At 39.6% G+C, this 21150-nt stretch overlaps 1 protein-coding gene across 2 annotated transcripts; it reads left to right on the top strand.

The window, feature by feature from the left end:
* Window positions 1-220: 220 nt before the first annotated feature.
* Window positions 221-20627, top strand: LOC117514374 (26S proteasome non-ATPase regulatory subunit 4-like). Of its 2 annotated transcripts, none has more exons than XM_034174802.1 (10): window positions 221-311; window positions 12361-12501; window positions 12594-12708; window positions 13011-13097; window positions 13510-13578; window positions 13782-13997; window positions 14137-14245; window positions 14361-14498; window positions 20290-20345; window positions 20424-20627. In XM_034174802.1, the coding sequence occupies exons 1-10, from the start codon at window positions 286-288 to the stop codon at window positions 20505-20507; spliced, it is 1041 nt and encodes a 346-aa protein (XP_034030693.1). In that variant the 5' UTR covers window positions 221-285; the 3' UTR covers window positions 20508-20627. The 2 variants fall into 2 exon arrangements, with proteins under 2 accessions (XP_034030693.1, XP_034030692.1); XM_034174801.1 differs by having other exon boundaries at window positions 14346-14498.
* The last annotated feature ends 523 nt before the right edge of the window (window positions 20628-21150 follow it).

The raw sequence follows: 21150 nt of genomic DNA, 5'->3' as shown, positions 1-21150 counted from the left end.
TGTAGCAAAAGAAATATGCTCGAGAAGGAGCAAGAAGAAGCAGAAATGTTTATTGACTTCTACCCCTTCTTGTTTTAAATTAAATGTTAAAAACTATTGTAGTTTTTCGATTTTAAACATTGTTTTTTTTTTATTAATTTTTTTTAACACAGTTAATTAATTGAGGTAGATGGATGTTATCCTTAAATTTTAGACGTCTTTCCCCAGAACTGTTCCAAATATTTATTTTAAAAACTACATTACCCAGACATCTTCACGATGACGCCTTAATGCGTAGATTCCAAGATGGTGCTGGAAAGTACGATGGTCTGGTAAGAAAAGCAAAATATAGCTATAATTCCGTAACCTTTTATATATCACTTTTGTACAGAAGGGTATAATTTGTTAATGTGGGTTTATACCCATTGGTATTGTTAGTTTATCGCCTGGTTTTGTACGTTTTGATTGGTCGGGTTGATTCCCTAAGTCATTCAGCGAGTCAAGCTTCAATACAGAGCCAACGGGCTCTTATTGAAGCCATTTATTGTTTTTATTTTATCGTTGTTCAGTATTACTTTGAGTACAAATGCCCTTGGTTTATTGTTGTTAGCCGAAACCGTGCCTCGTGCTATTAAAGCGTACTTTTTAATGGCTTTTCAGTCGTTATGATCATCAGTCATTTGGTAAAGAAACTCGGGATGCACATTTCTGGATTTTTGCCGATATTTTCAAACTCATTTTAGCTGATACCGATATTATATAAACATTGTGAGATTTGTTTTTCTTTCTTTCTTTCATTTCATTGCACTGCACAGAAATCACTCAGAATTAGACCAATCATCAAAATATTGATGAATAATGTAATAATTGATTCAAAAGTGTGTGAGTGTGATATGTGATTCTGCATTAGTACATATTTAGCATCTGTTGTGTGTGTATATATATGTTTTTAGTCCTGCTTGGTTGGATGTGATGTTGTCCTTTTTTATGATATGTTGTCTGCACTGATGATTTGGTGCTGCAGAGATGCGTGAAATTGAAGTTTCATTATGTCCACAATGACAAAGTTCTATTCTAAATTTGATTTCTTAATTGTTGTGGCTCGAGTAGATACAAACACAAAATATGACGAACACTTTGTTGTACAGACGGTTGCCCAGTTCCGGATCACCTTCTTTAAAGTCCCGCTATACGGAGCCATAATGCAACTGAATGTCCTTTATTGTGTATTGTTGTATTGGGTATTTGGGTGTTATTTAGCTGAAAAAGTCTGGGTGGAGTAGCCCTTCTACTTAAAGTGTGAAGCCGCATTACGTGTGGTGCAAACATTTGCCAGAAATGGATCGCTTTTGCCGGTTCTGGATCACGACACTCTGTGTCACTTTGGGGTCATTCCTGGCATCTGGCTGGAGCCCTTCTAATGTAGAATAATACACATTGTGCCCAAGAATGTGTTTTGGACACAAAATGAAAGAAATCATACTTATTAAATGAGAATTTGCTTAGTTTTGAAAGGTGCCGTTATACGTTTTTACGAGCAAAAAATGAATTGTGGAGGTGAGATTTCTCCCAAATTAAAAAGTAAAAGCCCCCACATTCATGCCCATTCGTGATGTTGAGATGACCCCCAAAGTACACATGACTCACAAGTACTGACACGAGGCTGCTGCTTCAGTGATCCGCAACCGGCAAATTTTTCCGTCGGAGATCAATCAATCAATCAATTTTTTTTTTTATATAGCGCCAAATCACAACAAACAGTTGCCCCAAGGCGCTTTATATTGTAAGGCAAGGCCATACAATAATGATGTAAAACCCCAACGGTCAAAACGACCCCCTGTGAGCAAGCACTTGGCTACAGTGGGAAGGAAAAACTCCCTTTTAACAGGAAGAAACCTCCAGCAGAACCAGGCTCAGGGAGGGGCAGTCTTCTGCTGGGACTGGTTGGGGCTGAGGGAGAGAACCAGGAAAAAAAAACATGCTGTGGAGGGGAGCAGAGATCGATCACTAATGATTAAATGCAGAGTGGTGCATACAGAGCAAAAAGAGAAAGAAACAGTGCATCATGGGAACCCCCCAGCAGTCTACGTCTATAGCAGCATAACTAAGGGATGGTTCAGGGTCACCTGATCCAGCCCTAACTATAAGCTTTAGCAAAAAGGAAAGTTTTAAGCCTAATCTTAAAAGTAGAGAGGGTGTCTGTCTCCCTGATCTGAATTGGGAGCTGGTTCCACAGGAGAGGAGCCTGAAAGCTGAAGGCTCTGCCTCCCATTCTACTCTTACAAACCCTAGGAACTACAAGTAAGCCTGCAGTCTGAGAGCGAAGCGCTCTATTGGGGTGATATGGTACTACGAGGTCCCTAAGATAAGATGGGACCTGATTATTCAAAACCTTATAAGTAAGAAGAAGAATTTTAAATTCTATTCTAGAATTAACAGGAAGCCAATGAAGAGAGGCCAATATGGGTGAGATATGCTCTCTCCTTCTAGTCCCCGTCAGCACTCTAGCTGCAGCATTTTGAATTAACTGAAGGCTTTTTAGGGAACTTTTAGGACAACCTGATAATAATGAATTACAATAGTCCAGCCTAGAGGAAATAAATGCATGAATTAGTTTTTCAGCATCACTCTGAGACAAGACCTTTCTGATTTTAGAGATATTGCGTAAATGCAAAAAAGCAGTCCTACATATTTGTTTAATATGCGCTTTGAATGACATATCCTGATCAAAAATGACTCCAAGATTTCTCACAGTATTACTAGAGGTCAGGGTAATGCCATCCAGAGTAAGGATCTGGTTAGACACCATGTTTCTAAGATTTGTGGGGCCAAGTACAAATAAATGCATGCAACAATTAAACAGCAAGACATAACACACTGACTGATTTTCTACCCAAGTAAGTATTTCCCACTCTAGAACCAAAAACACTGAATGGCTAACTCACGTAGCATAGGTGAGTTAGGTCTTAGAGATCGGATTCGTTACTTTCAAACTTGCAGGAATGAGTGAGTGAGAAAAAGCGCGCACACCACAGACACCGGGATGTTTTGATTCCTCTGCTGATCACAAGGACGGCTGGATCCAGTCGAGCTTGTAGTCGTTTGTAGACAAAACATCAGTCTTTCCATTGGTACCAAGTATTAGCTTATTCATGCTGATTACGAGAAATGGCGGCGCAAATACTACAGCAGTGATCCGGAACTAACAATGATCCAGAACTGGGCAAGTGACTGTACTCCACATGTATTATTTACAGTTACATTTATGATTGAAAATCCTTTTGTCCTTGAAAGGTTTGCATGATTTCTCCGCCTTCACCTTGGTATGAACTGAACATTTCATCAGGTGACTTACTACTTTTTGAATAATGACTTAAACCCTCTTCCATCAAATGATGTAGGTAATGATCATTAGTTTGCAACTTCAAAATCAAGAGGGTTGCATGTAAAACTAATGGGACATGGACTGCTTTTGTATTTGAAGCAGAATGTCAGAATACTTAACAGTAATGCCTCACATTCACCCATATAACACAGTCAGCGTGTGGCTGTGCAAGGCTCAGAACTGCACACCAGGAGCAACTTGAGTATTAAAGACCTTGCCCTTGGTGATTTTTTTTTTTTTTCTCCAGTCTGATGGGGATTTGAAATAAGGATCCACTGCTTTACCCCGAGGTCAAATTCTTAATATATGCCAGAAAAAAAAACTGTCACCACCTTCAGTGTTCTGGGCACTCACATCTCCACAGACCACACCTAGGCCTCCAGCATCAGGGCTGTGATTAAGAAGACTCAGCAGTGGCTACACTTCCTGCATGTCTTCAGGAAGAATCTGGACACAAAGCTGCTACTGGTCTTCTATCACTCTTCGGTAGAGAGCGTACTGACATACTTTCTGGGTGTGTGGTACGCAGGCTTCACAGTCAAGGACAGAAAGTAGGTGCAAAGGGTCATTAACACTGCCCTAAAGATCATCGGCTGCCCTCTGCCCAGCCTGGAAAACATGGCCACTTCTTGCTGCCTTAGAAGAACCAAGAACATCACAGGAGACCCCTCACACCCTGCCTACCCCCCTGTTTAACCTGTTGTCACCTGGAAACGCAACAGGTCAACAAAGTCCCACAGCACCAGGCTGACAAACAGCTTCATCCCCTGGGCCATATGTACGACCTATACCTTATGGACAGACCTCGTATTTTGGACACTTTTCTTATCCCATCAATTGAAAGGATGTTTTGGGATGATGAAATCATTTTTCAAGATGATAATGCATCTTGCCATAGAGCAAAACCTGTGAAAACATTCCTTGCAAAAAGACACATAGGGTCAATGTCATGGCCTGCAAATAGTCCGGATCTTAACCCAATTGAAAATCTTTGGTGGAAGTTGAAGAAAATGGTCCATGACAAGGCTCCAATCTGCAAAGCTGATCTGGCAACAGCAATCAGAGAAAGTTGGAGCCAGATTGATGAAGAGTACTGTTTGTCACTCATTAAGTCCATGCCTCAGAGACTGCAAGCTGTTATAAAAGCCAGAGGTGGTGCAACAAAATACTAGTGATGTGTTGGAGCGTTCTTTTGTTTTTCATGATTCCATAATTTTTTCCTCAGAATTGAGTGATTCCATATTTTTTTTCCCTCTGCTTGGTCTAAAAAAGTAACCATTACTGACTGCCACAATTATTTTTCCTGATTTCTTATAGTGTTTCTTAAAGCCAGAAAGTTGCCATTTGAAATGACTTTAGTTTTGTGTCATGTCTGTGATCTGCTTTTTTTCTACAAAATTAAACAACTGAATGAACATCCTCCGAGGCCGGCGATTCCATAATTTTTGCCAGGGGTTGTATATATAGTTCTCAAGAGTTTAAGTACCCTGGCAGAATATTAGATTTTTTTTTTTTTTTTTTTTTTTTGGCCATTTTTTAGAGAATATAGCCATTTATTGTCAAACAACTGTTTACTCTTTTTAAATAATAATGAAAACAGAAACTACCCAAATGACCCTGATCAAACATTTACATACCCCTGTTCTTAATATAGTGTATTGTCCCCTTTAATGTCAATGACAGATTGGAGTGTTAAATAATGGCTTTGCCCAACTACTGACCATGAATCAGTGTGTGTGTATGTGCATATATATATATATTTATTACAGGGTTGGGTGGTATTACTTTGAAATGTAATCCAAAAGTAATCAGATTACAAGTAATTCAAATGTATGTACATACATACATGTAATCCACATATATTCTTTCAAAGTAATCCTACCCAACCTTGTGTGTGTGTGTGTATATATGTACATGTATATATGTATATGTGTGTGTGTGTATATGTGTGTATATATATATATATATATATATATATATATATATATATGTATATATATATATAGTAGAGAAAAAGCTTCTGGGGAAAACCTGGTCTTGTTAGGAGAGACGGCATCCATCCCACTTTGGATGGAGTAGCTCTCATTTCTAGAAATCTGGCCAATTTTCTTAAATCCTCCAAACCATGACTATCCATGGTTGGGACCAGGAAGCAGAGTTGTAGTCTTACACACCTCTCTGCAGCTTCTCTCCCCCTGCCATCCCCTCATTACCCCATCCCCGTAGAGACGGTGCCTGCTCCCAGACCACCAATAACCAGCAAAAATCTATTTAAGCATAAAAATTCAAAAAGAAAAAATAATATAGCACCTTCAACTGCACCACAGACTAAAACAGTTAAATGTGGTCTATTAAACATTAGGTCTCTCTCTTCTAAGTCCCTGTTAGTAAATGATATAATAATTGATCAACATATTGATTTATTCTGCCTTACAGAAACCTGGTTATAGCAGGATGAATATGTTAGTTTAAATGAGTCAACACCCCCGAGTCACACTAACTGCCAGAATGCTCGTAGCACGGGCCGAGGCGGAGGATTAGCAGCAATTTTCCATTCCAGCTTATTAATTAGTCAAAAACCCAGACAGAGCTTTAATTCATTTGAAAGCTTGACTCTTAGTCTTGTCCATCCAAATTGGAAGTCCCAAAAAACAGTTTTATTTGTTATTATCTATCGTCCACCTGGTCGTTACTGTGAGTTTCTCTGTGAATTTTCAGACCTTTTGTCTGACTTAGTGCTTAGCTCAGATGTGGGCGATTTTAACATCCACACAGATGCTGAGAATGACAGCCTCAACACTGCATTTAATCTATTATTAGACTCAGTTGGCTTTGCTCAAAATGTAAATGAGTCCACCCACCACTTTAATCATATCTTAGATCTTGTTCTGACTTATGGTATGGAAATTGAAGACTTAACAGTATTCCCTGAAAACTCCCTTCTGTCTGATCATTTCTTAATAACATTTACATTTACTCTGATGGACTACCCAGCAGTGGGGAATAAGTTTCATTACACTAGAAGTCTTTCAGAAAGCGCTGTAACTAGGTTTAAGGATATGATTCCATCTTTATGTTCTCTAATGCCATATATCAACACAGTGCAGAGTAGCTACCTAAACTCTGTAAGTGAGATAGAGTATCTCGTCAATAGTTTTACATCCTCATTGAAGACAACTTTGGATGCTGTAGCTCCTCTGAAAAAGAGAGCTTTAAATCAGAAGTGCCTGACTCCGTGGTATAACTCACAAACTCGCATCTTAAAGCAGATAACCCGTAAGTTGGAGAGGAAATGGCGTCTCACTAATTTAGAAGATCTTCACTTAGCCTGGAAAAAGAGTCTGTTGCTCTATAAAAAAGCCCTCCGTAAAGCTAGGACATCTTACTACTCATCACTAATTGAAGAAAATAAGAACAACCCCAGGTTTCTTTTCAGCACTGTAGTCAGGCTGACAAAGAGTCAGAGCTCTGAGCTGAGTATTCCTTTAACTTTAACTAGTAATGATTTCATGACTTTCTTTGCTAATAAAATTTTAACTATTAGAGAAAAAATGACTCATAACCATCCCAAAGACGTATTGTTATCTTTGGCTGCTTTCAGTGATGCCGGTATTTGGTTAGACTCTTTCTCTCCGATTGTTCTGTCTGAGATATTTTCATTAGTTACTTCATCCAAACCATCAACATGTCTATTAGACCCCATTCCTACCAGGCTGCTCAAGGAAGCCCTACCATTATTTAATGATTCGATCTTAAATATGATCAATCTATCTTTATTAGTTGGCTATGTACCATAGGCTTTTAAGGTGGCAGTAATTAAACCATTACTTAAAAAGCCATCACTTGATCCAGCTTTCTTAGCTAATTATAGGCCAATCTCCAACCTTCCTTTTCTCTCAAAAATTCTTGAAAGGGTAGTTGTAAAACAGCTAACTGATCATCTGCAGAAGAATGGTCTATTTGAAGAGTTTCAGTCAGGTTTTAGAATTCATCATAGTACAGAAACAGCATTAGTGAAGGTTACAAATGATCTTCTTATGGCCTCGGACAGTGGACTCATCTCTGTGCTTGTTCTGTTAGACCTCAGTGCTGCTTTTGATACTGTTGACCATAAAATTTTATTACAGACATTAGAGCATGCCATAGGTATTAAAGGCACTGCGCTGCGGTGGTTTGAATCATATTTATCTAATAGATTACAATTTGTTCATGTAAATGGGGAATCTTCTTCACAGACTAAGGTTAATTATGGAGTTCCACAAGGTTCTGTGCTAGGACCAATTTTATTCGCTTTATATATGCTTCCCTTAGGCAGTATTATTAGACGGCATTGCTTAAATTTTCATTGTTACGCAGATGATACCCAGGTTTATCTATCCATGAAGCCAGAGGACACACACCAATTAGCTAAACTGCAGGATTGTCTTACAGACATAAAGACATGGATGACCTCTAATTTTCTGCTTTTAAACTCAGATAAAACTGAAGTTATTGTACTTGGCCCCACAAATCTTAGAAACATGGTGTCTAACCAGATCCTTACTCTGGATGGCATTACCCTGACCTCTAGTAATACTGTGAGAAATCTTGGAGTCATTTTGATCAGGATATGTCATTCAAAGCGCATATTAAACAAATATGTAGGACTGCTTTTTGCATTTACGCAATATCTCTAAAATTAGAAAGGTCTTGTTTCAGAGTGATGCTGAAAAACTAATTCATGCATTTATTTCCTCTAGGCTGGACTATTGTAATTCATTATTATCAGGTTGTCCTAAAAGTTCCCTGAAAAGCCTTCAGTTAATTCAAAATGCTGCAGCTAGAGTACTGACGGGGACTAGAAGGAGAGAGCATATCTCACCCATATTGGCCTCTCTTCATTGGCTTCCTGTTAATTCTAGAATAGAATTTAAAATTCTTCTTCTTACTTATAAGGTTTTGAATAAACAGGTCCCATCTTATCTTAGGGACCTCATAGTACATAGACAGACACCCTCTCTACTTTTAAGATTAGGCTTAAAACGTTCCTTTTTGCTAAAGCTTATAGTTAGGGCTGGATCAGGTGACCCTGAACCATCCCTTAGTTATGCTGCTATAGACTTAGACTGCTGGGGGGGTTCCCATGATGCACTGAGTGTTTCTTTCTCTTTTTGCTCTGTATGCACCACTCTGCATTTAATCATTAGTGATTGATCTCTGCTCCCCTCCACAGCATGTCTTTTTCCTGGTTCTCTCCCTCAGCCCCAACCAGTCCCAGCAGAAGACTGCCCCTCCCTGAGCCTGGTTCTGCTGGAGGTTTCTTCTTGTTAAAAGGGAGTTTTTCCTTCCCACTGTCGCCAAGTGCTTGCTCACAGGGGGTCGTTTTGACCGTTGGGGTTTTTACGTAATTATTGTATGGCCTTGCCTTACAATATAAAGCACCTTGGGGCAACTGTTTGTTGTGATTTGGCGCTATATAAATAAAATTGATTGATTGATTGATAGAGAAGTTTGAATCTTCGACTGGACTGGGTTGCTTGACGTGAGGACGTTTCGCTTCAAATCGCAGAAGCTTCCTCAGCAAAAATTGTTGCTCTGGAAGTCTGACTTCTGTCTGACTCTTGTAGAGAAGAATAAAACTGTCTGTTCCTGTTCCAGACAGGGGTTTACAGAAAACCAACTCACACTGACCAATATCTGCCCTTTGGCTCAAACCACCCCCTTGAACACAAGCTCGGGGTGATCAGGACGCTTCAACATAGAGCCCTACAGGTGCCCACAACTGCAGAGGGAAGGGCTAAAGAACAACAACGTGTCCGGAAAGCCCTCACAGTATGTGGGTACCCACGATGGTCCCTGGACAAAGTGCAGAAGTCCCAGAGAACAAAGAGACCAGATAGACAGGAGACGGAGACAAGAAGAAGAGTGTCTCTCCCTTATTTAGCAGGAGTAGGGGAAAAACTACAGAGGATCTTCAGACAGCACAAAATCCCAGTTTACTTTAAACCGGTTAATACCTTGAGACAGAAATTAGTTCACCCTAAGGACATGATCCCTAGTTACAAACAGAGCAATGTAGTGTATTCTATCAGATGTCAGGAAAACTGTAACGGACACTACATAGGTGAAACGAAGCAACCTTTACACAAAAGGCTATACAAGCACCGCAGAGAGGATGCCAGTGGACCTCAGTCTGCGGTTCATCTCCACCTTAAAGACACTAACCACACATTTGAGGACAAGGAAGTTAAAATATTAGCCAGAGAGAAGAAATGGTTTGAGAGAGGGGTCAAGGAGGCATTCTTTGTGAAACGTTTGAAACCCAGCCTTAACCGGGGAGGGGGTCTGGGACACACTTTATCCCCTGTTTACAATGGGGTACTCAGGTCAAAGGAGTTTCAGTCTTTTTTTCACAGTAATGAGTCATTCACGTCATCAAGGGAGCCATCAGAAAGGCATCCATCCCATCATTAGAGGGACAGCTGTCCTGTCATTAGGTGTGCTAACTAGAGCACAATAGTTGTTAATTAGAGCTATTGTTTAGTCACTAGCCCATAGCAGTCTGCCTCTCAGTAGGAGGGTCTGGTTAGGTTTAAAACTCCAGCTTTTGTTGGCTTCTGTTTTATTCTTCTCTACAAGAGTCAGACAGAAGTCAGACTTCCAGAGCAAGAATTTTAGCTGAGGAAGCTTCTGCAATTTGAAGCGAAACAGAGATTTTATTACAGAGATTAGAGCATGTCATAGGTATTAAAGGCATTGCGCTGCGGTGGTTTGAATCATATTTGTCTAATAGATTACAGTTTGTTCATGTAAATGGGGAATCTTCTTCACAGACTGAAGTTAATTATGGAGTTCCACAAGGTTCTGTGCTAGGACCAATTTTATTCACTTTATACATGCTTCCCTTGGGCAGTATTATTAGACGGTATTGCTTAAATTTTCATTGTTACGCAGATGATACCCAGCTTATCTATCCATGAAGCCAGAGGATACGCACCAATTAGCTAAACTGCAGGATTGTCTTACAGACATAAAGACATGGATGACCTCTAATTTCCTGCTTTTAAACTCAGATAAAACTGAAGTTATTGTACTTGGCCCCACAAATCTTAGAAGCATGGTGTCTAACCAGATCGTTACTCTGGATGGCATTTCCCTGATCTCTAGTAATACTGTGAGAAATCTTGGAGTTATTTTTGATCAGGATATGTCATTCAAAGCGCATATTAAACAAATATGTAGGACTGCCTTTTTGCATTTACGCAATATCTCTAAAATCAGAAAGGTCTTGTCTCAGAGTGATGCTGAAAAACTAATTCATGCATTTGTTTCCTCTAGGCTGGACTATTGTAATTCATTATTATCAGGTTGTCCTAAAAGTTCCCTAAAAAGCCTTCAGTTGGTTCAGAATGCTGCAGCTAGAGTACTGACGGGGACTAGCAGGAGAGAGCATATCTCACCCGTGTTGGCCTCCCTTCATTGGCTTCCTGTTAATGCTAGAATAGAATTTAAAATTCTTCTTCTTACTTATAAGGTTTTGAATAATCAGGTCCCATCTTATCTTAGGGACCTCATAGTACCATATTACCCCATTAGAGCGCTTCGCTCTCAGACTGCGGGCTTACTTGTAGTTCCTAGGGTTTGTAAGAGTAGAATGGGAGGCAGAGCCTTCAGCTTTCAGGCTCCTCTCCTGTGGAACCAGCTCCCAATTCAGATCAGGGAGACAGATACCCTCTCTACTTTTAAGATTAGGCTTAAAACTTTCCTTTTCGCTAAGGCTTATAGTTAGGGCTGGATCGGGTGACCCTGGACCATCCCTTGGTTATGTTGCTTTAGACGTAGACTGTGTTTCATAATTATTGTATGGCCTTGCCTTGCAATGTGGAGCGCCTTGGGGCAACTGTTTGTTGTGATTTGGCGCTATACAAGAAAAAAGTTGATTGATTGATTGATTGAAACGTCCTCGCGTCAAGCAACCCAGTCCAGTCGAAGATTCAAGCTTCTCTACTATGGAAACCACCTGCACAGCTGAGAGCCTACACAGAAATATATATATATATATATATATATATATATATATATTTTTTTTTTTTTTTTGTGGTGAATAAGATGTTTTCTTTTGTGGTGTACAATAGCTCTGCGGGAGCAATTCCAATTTTGTTGTACCACCCCATCCGTACAATGACAGACTATTCTATCCTAACAATGTAAGACTTAAATTATTAGGCTTTGATAATATGTTGCTTCAAGTCATCAACAGAAGATTGGTGACTGTTGACCTGAGGTTTTATATATTGATTGAATTCAAATTTGATAACTGATGGCAATATCTCCTGCACTAGTTGTCTTAAGTAATAACTAATAGGATGTGTATGCAAAGGTGCTTGGGTAGAGTGTCTCTCCTTAAATGTGGTTAAATTTGAAAGTTACGATAGTTACCAATTGGAAGAAAAATGATCATCACTCTGGTTCTGCAAAGTTTTGATTAGCTTTTTGTCTAAAACCATTTTTTTGGGGGGGGGGGGGGGGGCGTGCATTGTATAGGCTGAAAATAATTAGCTCCACCAAGGAGGTGATATTTGATTTTTAGCAGGATAACTCAAAAAGTAACAAATGGATTGCAATCTCCTGTCCTCTCTGACAACAAACACCACAGTTCAGCTTCAGGGACAGCTCCTGCAGGAGTGATGACAAGAAGGAAGACACAAGCACACCGGAACAACACAACAGTGTTTCACCATCATGCATATGTGTGCATCAATGCCTTGTGCAAAAACAATATTTTGCATATAACTGCAGCTTACCCCACACACACAAAGGCTGCCACCATATTCTTGAGGGGGCACTGGCACAGAGACTGTTGGTGTCTCCTAAATCAGGAAAAGTCTCATCTTTGTGTGACCCAGGCTTAATCTACTGATTAGGAGAAACTCACCATTAATGGCAGCCGTAGGCATTTTTACTGAAAGTACTTTTCAGCTTTCCTATTTTTTTTTTTTTTTTTTCTCTCTCTCTAGTGTGGACAACAGTGAGTACATGCGGAATGGAGACTTTCTTCCCACCAGACTACATGCTCAGCAGGATGCAGTTAATATTGTGTGTCACTCCAAAACCCGCAACAACACTGAAAACAATGTGGGCCTCATAACCATGGCAAAGTAAGACATGCTGTGCCTAAATGAGTGCACTGCCTAAGATTTCATATGTGGTCTAATATAACAGCAGACACTTCTTTTACATTACTGTGCAGCAGCTGTGAGGTGCTGACCACCTTGACTCCAGACACAGGCAGGATTCTGTCCAAACTCCATGCTGTGCAGCCTCGTGGACACATCAGCTTCTGCACTGGTATCAGAGTGGCACATGTGAGTTTGTGGATTGCATTGTGTAAAACTTTTTTTCTCTCTCTCTCTTCTCCCTGCAGTACACTAGTACAAGCGATAATAAGAATGTGCAATGAAATTCAGAAACTTTAATTTAATGGAGAAGATGTCTGTGGAGTGGGGAATGTTTATTTTGTGCTGTAACAGAACAAATAGTTCAAGATTTAACATACTTGTGTTTGCCACAACACATGCAAAAATATGAGTACAAAATGGCCTCATTTCATCTGGTGAATTGCTGAATATTCGTTCCTTTTGTGACTTGCTCTTTCATTCTTCTGTAGTTGGCGCTGAAGCACAGACAGGGCAAAAACCACAAAATGCGAATTATTGCATTTGTTGGCAGTCCAGTGGAGGACAACGAAAAAGAAGTGAGCTTAACTGTCACTTGAAAATATGTTTTTCTTTGACTTTGATAATAGGATTGAGGTTATTTGGATAAAATTCTAACAAAACTAAGTATGTCTTCTATGAGTGTGTATAGATATAGATGGAATGTTGTACATCTTTGAAATGCCTGCTGTTTATCATGTTCTCCAAACATTAGTTATGTAAAGTGTTTGTAATGGCTGTTCTTTCAGTAATACCCGTAAATAGTAGATAAAAACCCTGAAACAACTTAAAAGACAAAAAGAGCTGTTCTAGTATTTTAATACCTGATGAGCAAGCTTTGGACTAGTAATGTGAATGCATATACTGTATGTGGCAGGTCCATAATAAAGTGTCATTTTAAAAATTATTTAAATTTATATATATTTTTGGAATATTTCTGTCTTCCCACAGCTGGTGAAAATGGCAAAGCGTCTTAAGAAGGAAAAAGTCAATGTGGATGTTATTAACTTTGGGGAAGAGGTAATTTTCAATAACACCCACCTACACTACTACACCTACTGTTATGAACAAACTTATAGCAAAGAAAAGGAAAACACAAAAATGGATTTAATAAGATGCTAGGACACGCAGGCTGACAGAAAACCTTCAATTCCTACTACTGTAGAGTTTCCGATTACATAGCACGCCATAGCAGAATAAAGTTCATATTTTGACTCCTGCAGGAATTGAACACAGAGAAGCTGACTGCTTTCATCAACACACTGAATGGGAAAGAAGGGGCAGGTTCCCACTTGGTCACAGTGCCTCCAGGCTCCAGTTTGGCTGATGCCCTGCTGACATCCCCCATCCTGGCTGGAGAAGGAGTTGCTGTGCTGGGCCTGGGTGCCAGTGATTTTGAGTTTGGAATTGATCCCAATGCAGATCCAGAGTTGGCCTTGGTTAGTAAACTGGCTAAAGAAGCTGCAATAGATTGATCAAAACTAAATTATATTTGTAGGCGTGACTTTTAAAGAATGGGAGCTTTAATCATTTCACACATTATCAAGAGCATGTCTTTGTCTCTCTGTTTCTCTGTAGGCTCTTCGGGTATCCATGGAGGAGCAGAGGCAAAGACAAGAGGAAGATGCCCGCAGAGCTGCTGTTGTGTCAACTGCTGAAGCTGGAGTTTCCTCCCCTACTGCAGATGGTGAGGAATGGGCAGTATGTCTTCAGTATTAGATGATCAGTTTATACTGGTTCATGTGGATGAGTATGTTTTTTTTTTTTATTTTTTATTTTTTATTTAGACTTGTATTATGCAGAGTCTGACGATACCCTCTTGAAGATGTCAGTTCATCATGCAGATTCTGTCACGCCGGCCCTACCAGACTTCAGTCGCATGACAGAGGATGAGCAGATAGCCTACGCTCTGCAGATGTCCATGCAGGGAGCAGGAGCAGGTTCTACCCTGACACCTATTGGTTTATCAGAGCTCCTAAAAATATACAGCTTGTTCATATTTATGCACAAGACCATTAGAACTACCCTTTTAAAAAGAAATTCTGGGAGTGAAAAGTTCCTTTTTAAAATCATAATTCTGGGAGAAAATCCCTCTTAAAAATCAGTTGAGTATGAATTGAAAATCTTTAATGTCCCCGGAGGGCAATTTGGTTTACAGCAAAAGTTCAGAATCAGACAATAAAATCTCATATGGCACACGTGATAATACAAATCAGTACATACAGACATACAAACATAGTCATCACAAATTACAGTGCAGTATATTGTTCCCAACAAGTTCACCTACAGCCTATTAAGGAAGACTTGTGTGAATATTAAAGGATTATTAATTATTAACCTCGTTTGTTCAATCTGTACGGGAAATTATCAGACCGAGGTGTTGACAGTACTGAGAAAAAAAAAAACAGAGGTCTGATATTCCTATGCAGACCGAGCAAACGAGGTTAATAATTCATTTATTATCACCTTAATATGAAAGCTGCTGAAGGTTTTGGGCTTGTAGTCAGACCTGTTCGCTTTCTTCACCTCTTTGAAGAACTTGCTAACAAATGGTCTGGTCGTTAGCTGGTAAGCTTTCAATCTGTGTGTTTTTCTGATGCTGTTTAGATATTTATGGAGTATGTTCATGTCCAACTTGGTTTTTCGAATTGTGTTTTTAACTTTCTGGTTTGCAGCCAATGGCAGCCAATCAGAGTAGAGAGGTACAGTGACGTGTACTGGCTCATCTCTCTCTGGCTCCTCCTCCAACATTGAGGAACATGCTCAGAAACAGATGTGTTTATTTGTGAATCTAAGTTGTCTCATATATTATGTAAAAGCTAGGGAGAAATAAACAGTTCTAAAATGAAAAACATTGCTTTTGTAACCTGATAACACCTCTGGAGTGATGTACAAGACATTTCACTGACTTCAGCATCACACATCGCATCAAGATAACGTCCAGTGTTTTCAGAAGCTCATGCATGCACGCACACACATGCTCCTGCAGACAATGTTAAATTTGAAGAAAAATGTTCATTATGGAATTCCCCCCTGTTAAATATGCAGGGCTGTAAATCCATTTGTATACGTATTTCCTTTAAAATTTGTTTCCATGATCCATTTATTTTGTCATATAAAACCGGTAACTTAAACAATATATATATATATATATTATGGCTTTATTTTGACATGAAACGCGTTTCTTCTCAAAACGTGACCCTGTGGATAAAATCAAGCACACCCCTCACGGCAGCTGGCATCCTTATTGTTGCATTTCTGCCACCTTCTGCATCAGTCCGTTATACAACCCCTGGCAATAATTATGGAATCACCGGCCTCGGAGGATGTTCATTCAGTTTCTTAATTTTGGTGAAAAAAAGCAGATCACAGACATGACACAAAACTAAAGTGATTTCAAATGGCAACTTTCTGGCTTTAAGAAACACTATAAGAAATCAGGAAAAATAATTGTGGCAGTCAGTAACGGTTACTTTTAGATGATAATGCATCTTGCCATAGAGCAAAAACTGTGAAAACATTCCTTGCAAAAAGACACATAGGGTCAATGTTATGGCCTGCAAATAGTCCGGATCTTAATCCATTGAAAATCTTTGGTGGAAGTTGAAGAAAATGGTCCATGACAAGGCTCCAACCTGCAAAGCTGATCTGGCAACATCAATCAGAGAAAGTTGGAGCCAGATTGATGAAGAGTACTGTTTGTCACTCATTAAGTCCATGCCTCAGAGACTGCAAGCTGTTATAAAAGCCAGTGGTGGTGCAACAAAATACTAGTGATGTGTTGGAGCGTTCTTTTGTTTTTGCATGATTCCATAATTTATCCCTCAGAATTGAGTGATTACATATTTTTTCCCTCTGCTTGGTCTAAAAAAGTAACCGTTACTGACTGCCACAATTTTTTTCCTGATTTCTTATAGTGTTTCTTAAAGCCAGAAAGTTGCCATTTGAAATGACTAGTTTTGTGTTATGTCTGTGATCTGCCTTTTTTCTACAAAATTAAACAACTGAATGAACATTCTCCGAGGCCAGTGATTCCATAATTTTTGCCAGGGGTTGTAGTAGTGTTGTAGTAGTCCTGTGTCTTTCAAGTATTTAAAAGGCCGACACTTCCCCATCTCACTTGACCTTATAGCTAAAATACTTCCAACAGAAACTTATTTCAAGACTTACAGTTGATTTCCTTCAGTTTTTGCTCTTTAATAGATAAAAAAAATGACGAGATATATTTTGAGGTAAAATTAAAGCACTGTGCAGGTATATTCATTGGTTAGGATTTGTATTATTTATATTACAACTGGTAGCATTTGAAAGTGCTGCATTCTGGTGGTGGTATTTGGCATTATTATGCAGTATTGATCTGGTGATGGTCTTTTTTTTTTCTTCATTTTTTTAAACTATTGTGTCAGTTTTAAATTACTTAGAATTGGTAAAAGACTTTTCACTAGCAATAAGTGTATTATTTACTAAAAGCAGAAAGGTTGTAATTATTGATTTGTTTTATAAGACACACTTAGAATTTGATAAATGTAGGATGAAAACAATGAAAGCAGAACAATACTTACAAGATAGTAAATAAGTTTTAATGAAATCGAGACTTGAGCCATATTTTGTTCCAGTATACGAGGTGTATCAGAAAAGTATGCTACCTTTTTATTTTTTAAAAAAACTATATGGATTTGAATGACGTGCGATTACACCAATCATGCTTGAACCCTTGTGCGCATGCGTGAGTTTTTTCACGCGTGTCGGTGACATTTCCCTGTGGGCAGCCCTTGAGTGAGATGTGGTCCCGCCCTCTCGGCTGAATTCCTTTGTTTCACACGCTGCTCGAGACGGCGCGCGTTGCTTTATCAAAATTTTTCTGGACCTGTGAGGAATATCCGAGTGGACACTATTCAAGAAATTAAGCTGGTTTTCGGTGAAAAGTTTAATGGCTGATGAGAGATTATGGGGTGTTTCTGTCGGTGTAAGGACTTCCCACGGAGCGGGATGTCGCGCAGCGCTTCCAGGCGCCGTCGTCGGCCTGTTTCGACCTGAAAACATCGTAATTTAAGGCTTAATTCACCCAGGATGTCGTGAGAGAACAGAGAAGATTCAGAAGAGGCCGGCATGAGGACTTTATGCGGACATTCCACTGTTTAAGGACATTTTGTAATGAAAGACGTGCACGCAAATTCGCCGAGTCATTTCCGTGACGACTCGGCAAATCTGTGTGCGCCACGACAGGAAAAACACCTCCGTGTTGAAAAACATTTGTAAAATTCAGGCGGCTTTTGATGGCTTTCAACAAGTGAGTAACTGAGAAATTGTTTAACAGCTTGGGCATGTTCCAACTTGCCCGTTAAGGTTTCCAACGGAGGTGTTTTTCCTGTCGCGTCCCCCCGCGGTCAGGTCCGGCCCGACATGCGACTCTGCCCGCACGTTCTTTCATTACAAAATGTCCGTTAACAATGGAATGTCCGAATAAACTCCTCATGCCGACTTCTTCTGAAACTTCTCTGTTCTCTGATGACTTCCTGGGTCAACAGAGCCTGAAATGTGGAAGTTTTCAACTTGAAATGGCGAGACGCTGCTGCCTTGAAGCGCAGATCGCCGTCAGGCACCGTGGGCCGTCCTTACGGCGACACTACCAGACCAAAATCTCTCATCAGCCGTTAAAATTTTTACAGAAAACCAGCTGAATTTATTGAATGGTGTCCACTCAGTTGTGCCTTACAGTTTTGAAAAAATTTTTATCAAACAAAGCAGCAGTCTCTGAGCCATTCCTAAACAATGAAAAAATCGACGAGAGGGTGGGCCACTCCTCACTCAAAGACTGCCCACAGGCGAATGACGTAACCGACAGGCGTGAAAAAAACTCTTGCATGCCCACGAGGGTTCAAGCATGTCTGATGTAATCACACGTGATTCAAATCCATATGGTTTTTGAAAAAAATAATAAGGTCGGATACTTTTCTAATAGACCTCATAATTGTCAAATACTACTGTGTTTTAAACCAAGAAAAGCTGACCAAATTGCTCTCAGAATTACGGAAGTGTGTTGCATTTGCTGGATTAAAAAAAAAATTGACCGCTAATCTCGTAATTACAAGAAAAGATCTCATAATTCCGAGAAAAGATCTCATAGTTGCGACATCAGGATCTCGTAATTACGAGAAAAGATCTCATAATTACAAGAAAAGATCTTGTATTTACGAGATCAGGATCTCGTAATTATAAGAAAAGATCAGGTGTCTAAATTGTTTTATGTATATACTTCCATACTTCCAGTTCCTCTGTAAAGACGGGGGCTGAGCTCAGCCGATGATAACACACTGCAGTCAAACACAAAGTGTGGATTTTCCCCCTGAAGTGCTCCTGGATGAATGTCCAGGGAGGAGCATGGGGCGTCTTCCATCTTTCACTCACAACAGCTCCACCGACCACTGAGGGACACAGCGGGGCTCACTCCCAGCCGGGTGCATGCCAGTCTGTGTGCCCCATGCCCTGCCTCGCTGGAGGAGTTTCATTCATCCAGGAATAGTTTAGGGGGAAAGCCAACCTTTGCGTGCGGGTGGTGTGGACCACAGTGCAGTGTTGGTGGTTACAAATTGGGCAATTTTATGACTTGGGATTTCTCATGCTTGTCTTTAGGGAGGGACTGGAAGTATGGAAGCACGATTGTATGGGAAGCGACATACACAAAATAAATAAATAAAAATAGCCTGATCTCGTAATTACGAGATCAGCGGCCAATTTTTATTATTTTTTTTATCCAGTGAATGCAATACGTTTCCGTATAGAATGCACCAAATTGCACCATTTTTTCAAAATTTCCCCGGGGGGACCCTCTAGGGATCTCACGCCTGTAGCGGCAAAGCCACACAGGCCATCCACTCACAGAAAAATATTCAGACAAAAAAAATTTTCTGCCAGAAATATGTTCTCTTAATTAAGTGAGGCTGTAATTTTCCAAGACATTTCTAAAATAAACTGACACTATAATGCTTGGATTTCAGAAGAAGCTATTTTTTGTCAGTTTAATGAAATGTTAGTGTCCCTTATAGCTTTAAGTATACATCTGTGGATTATATGTTTTCATTCTGTGTAGTAATAGACATACAGTGCATCCATAAAGTATTCACAGCACTTCACTTTTTCCACATTTTATGGTACAAACCTTATTCCAAAATGGATTAAATTAATTTTCTTCCTCAGCGTTCTGCACACAATACCCCATTGAAAATTTATAAAAAACAAACAAAAAGAGTAAGAAATCACATACATAAGTATTTACAGCCTTTGCCATGAAGCTCAAAATTGAGTTCAGGTGCTCATGTTTCCACTGATCATCCTTGAGATGTTTCTACAGCTTAATTAGCGTCCACCTGGGGTAAATTCAGTTGATGGGACATGATTTGGAAAGACTCACACCTGTCTACATACACGCTCTTTGAATATTGATTATAAAGCACGAATATACAGTTTTTCAATTTAAACATTATCTAATTTTTTTTTCTCATTTTGGAATGGAAATATGAATAAAAAGACCTTTATTAATCCTGGAGAAATTAGGGGTGTAAATCACAACTGGGATTGCTAAATGGTACAAGAACTGATTCTCACCTCTTTTAAACCTTTACTAGGTCGACAATACCCCTTTAAAATTAAAAAGGTGTGATTTGCATACCCCTCAGAACAATCAGAAATGTGGAGCCCACTCATAATACTTCTGTTCCATCTTACCTGTAGAGTTTGGTGCTGACGACATGGACACAGGAGCTGATATTGACTCCAGTGAGACAAAGGTCAGCAGATTTGTATTCATGTATTTGAGGGTGGGGGGTTGTAACAGCAAGTTCTTATGTGTAATTATTTGTGTGCAGGATGAGGAGACTATGATGTTATGCAGGATCCAGAGTTCCTTCAGAGTGTTCTGGAAAATCTTCCGGGAGTCGATCCCAACATGAGGCCATCCGAAATGCCATGGGCTCTCTGACTTCCCAGACTGGGTCCAAACCTGAGACCAAGAAGGATGAAGAGAAAAAGAAATGAATATCAGATTACAGGAAGTGTGTGTGTGTGTGTGTGTGTGTGTGTGTGGGGGGGGGGGGGGGCCCATTGTACAAGAATTGTGCTGCATGTGTTCTTCACTGGTAACATTGCTAGTCTGTATATCTTATGTTTATCTACAGAAGAGTTGTGTGAACTCATGACCTTTTGCCTTCTTTCGTTTTAGATTGATGTACAAGACTGTTGTTGATTCATGGGGCCATTGAAAAAATAACTTTTTTTTGTACTGTAACTGTCGGACCTCTTTTGTAATATATGAACTTGGTAAAATGGGCTAATAACAATCCTTAATAAATTCACAGAATTTCATGTGGCCCTTTTTTCATGCACTTATTTAAATTGAACTGTAAATGTCACCAAATGTTGCACTGAACTGTGCATACCTCACTGTTGCAGGTGTAACTTATGTCTGTTGACAGCGTTATGAATGAAATCCTTATTTGAACATGTGAACAGAAATAAAGATTTAATTAATAACTGTCAGTGTTACATTGGTAGAAGAGTAAACTGAAAGTCCATTGACCAGGAAAAAAAAGACTT

This window comes from Thalassophryne amazonica, chromosome 7 (genome assembly GCF_902500255.1).
Source record: "Thalassophryne amazonica chromosome 7, fThaAma1.1, whole genome shotgun sequence".
Lineage (NCBI taxonomy): Eukaryota > Metazoa > Chordata > Actinopteri > Batrachoidiformes > Batrachoididae > Thalassophryne > Thalassophryne amazonica.
Note: the sequence above shows the minus strand (reverse complement) of the source record. Positions and strands in the feature narration are given on the sequence as shown.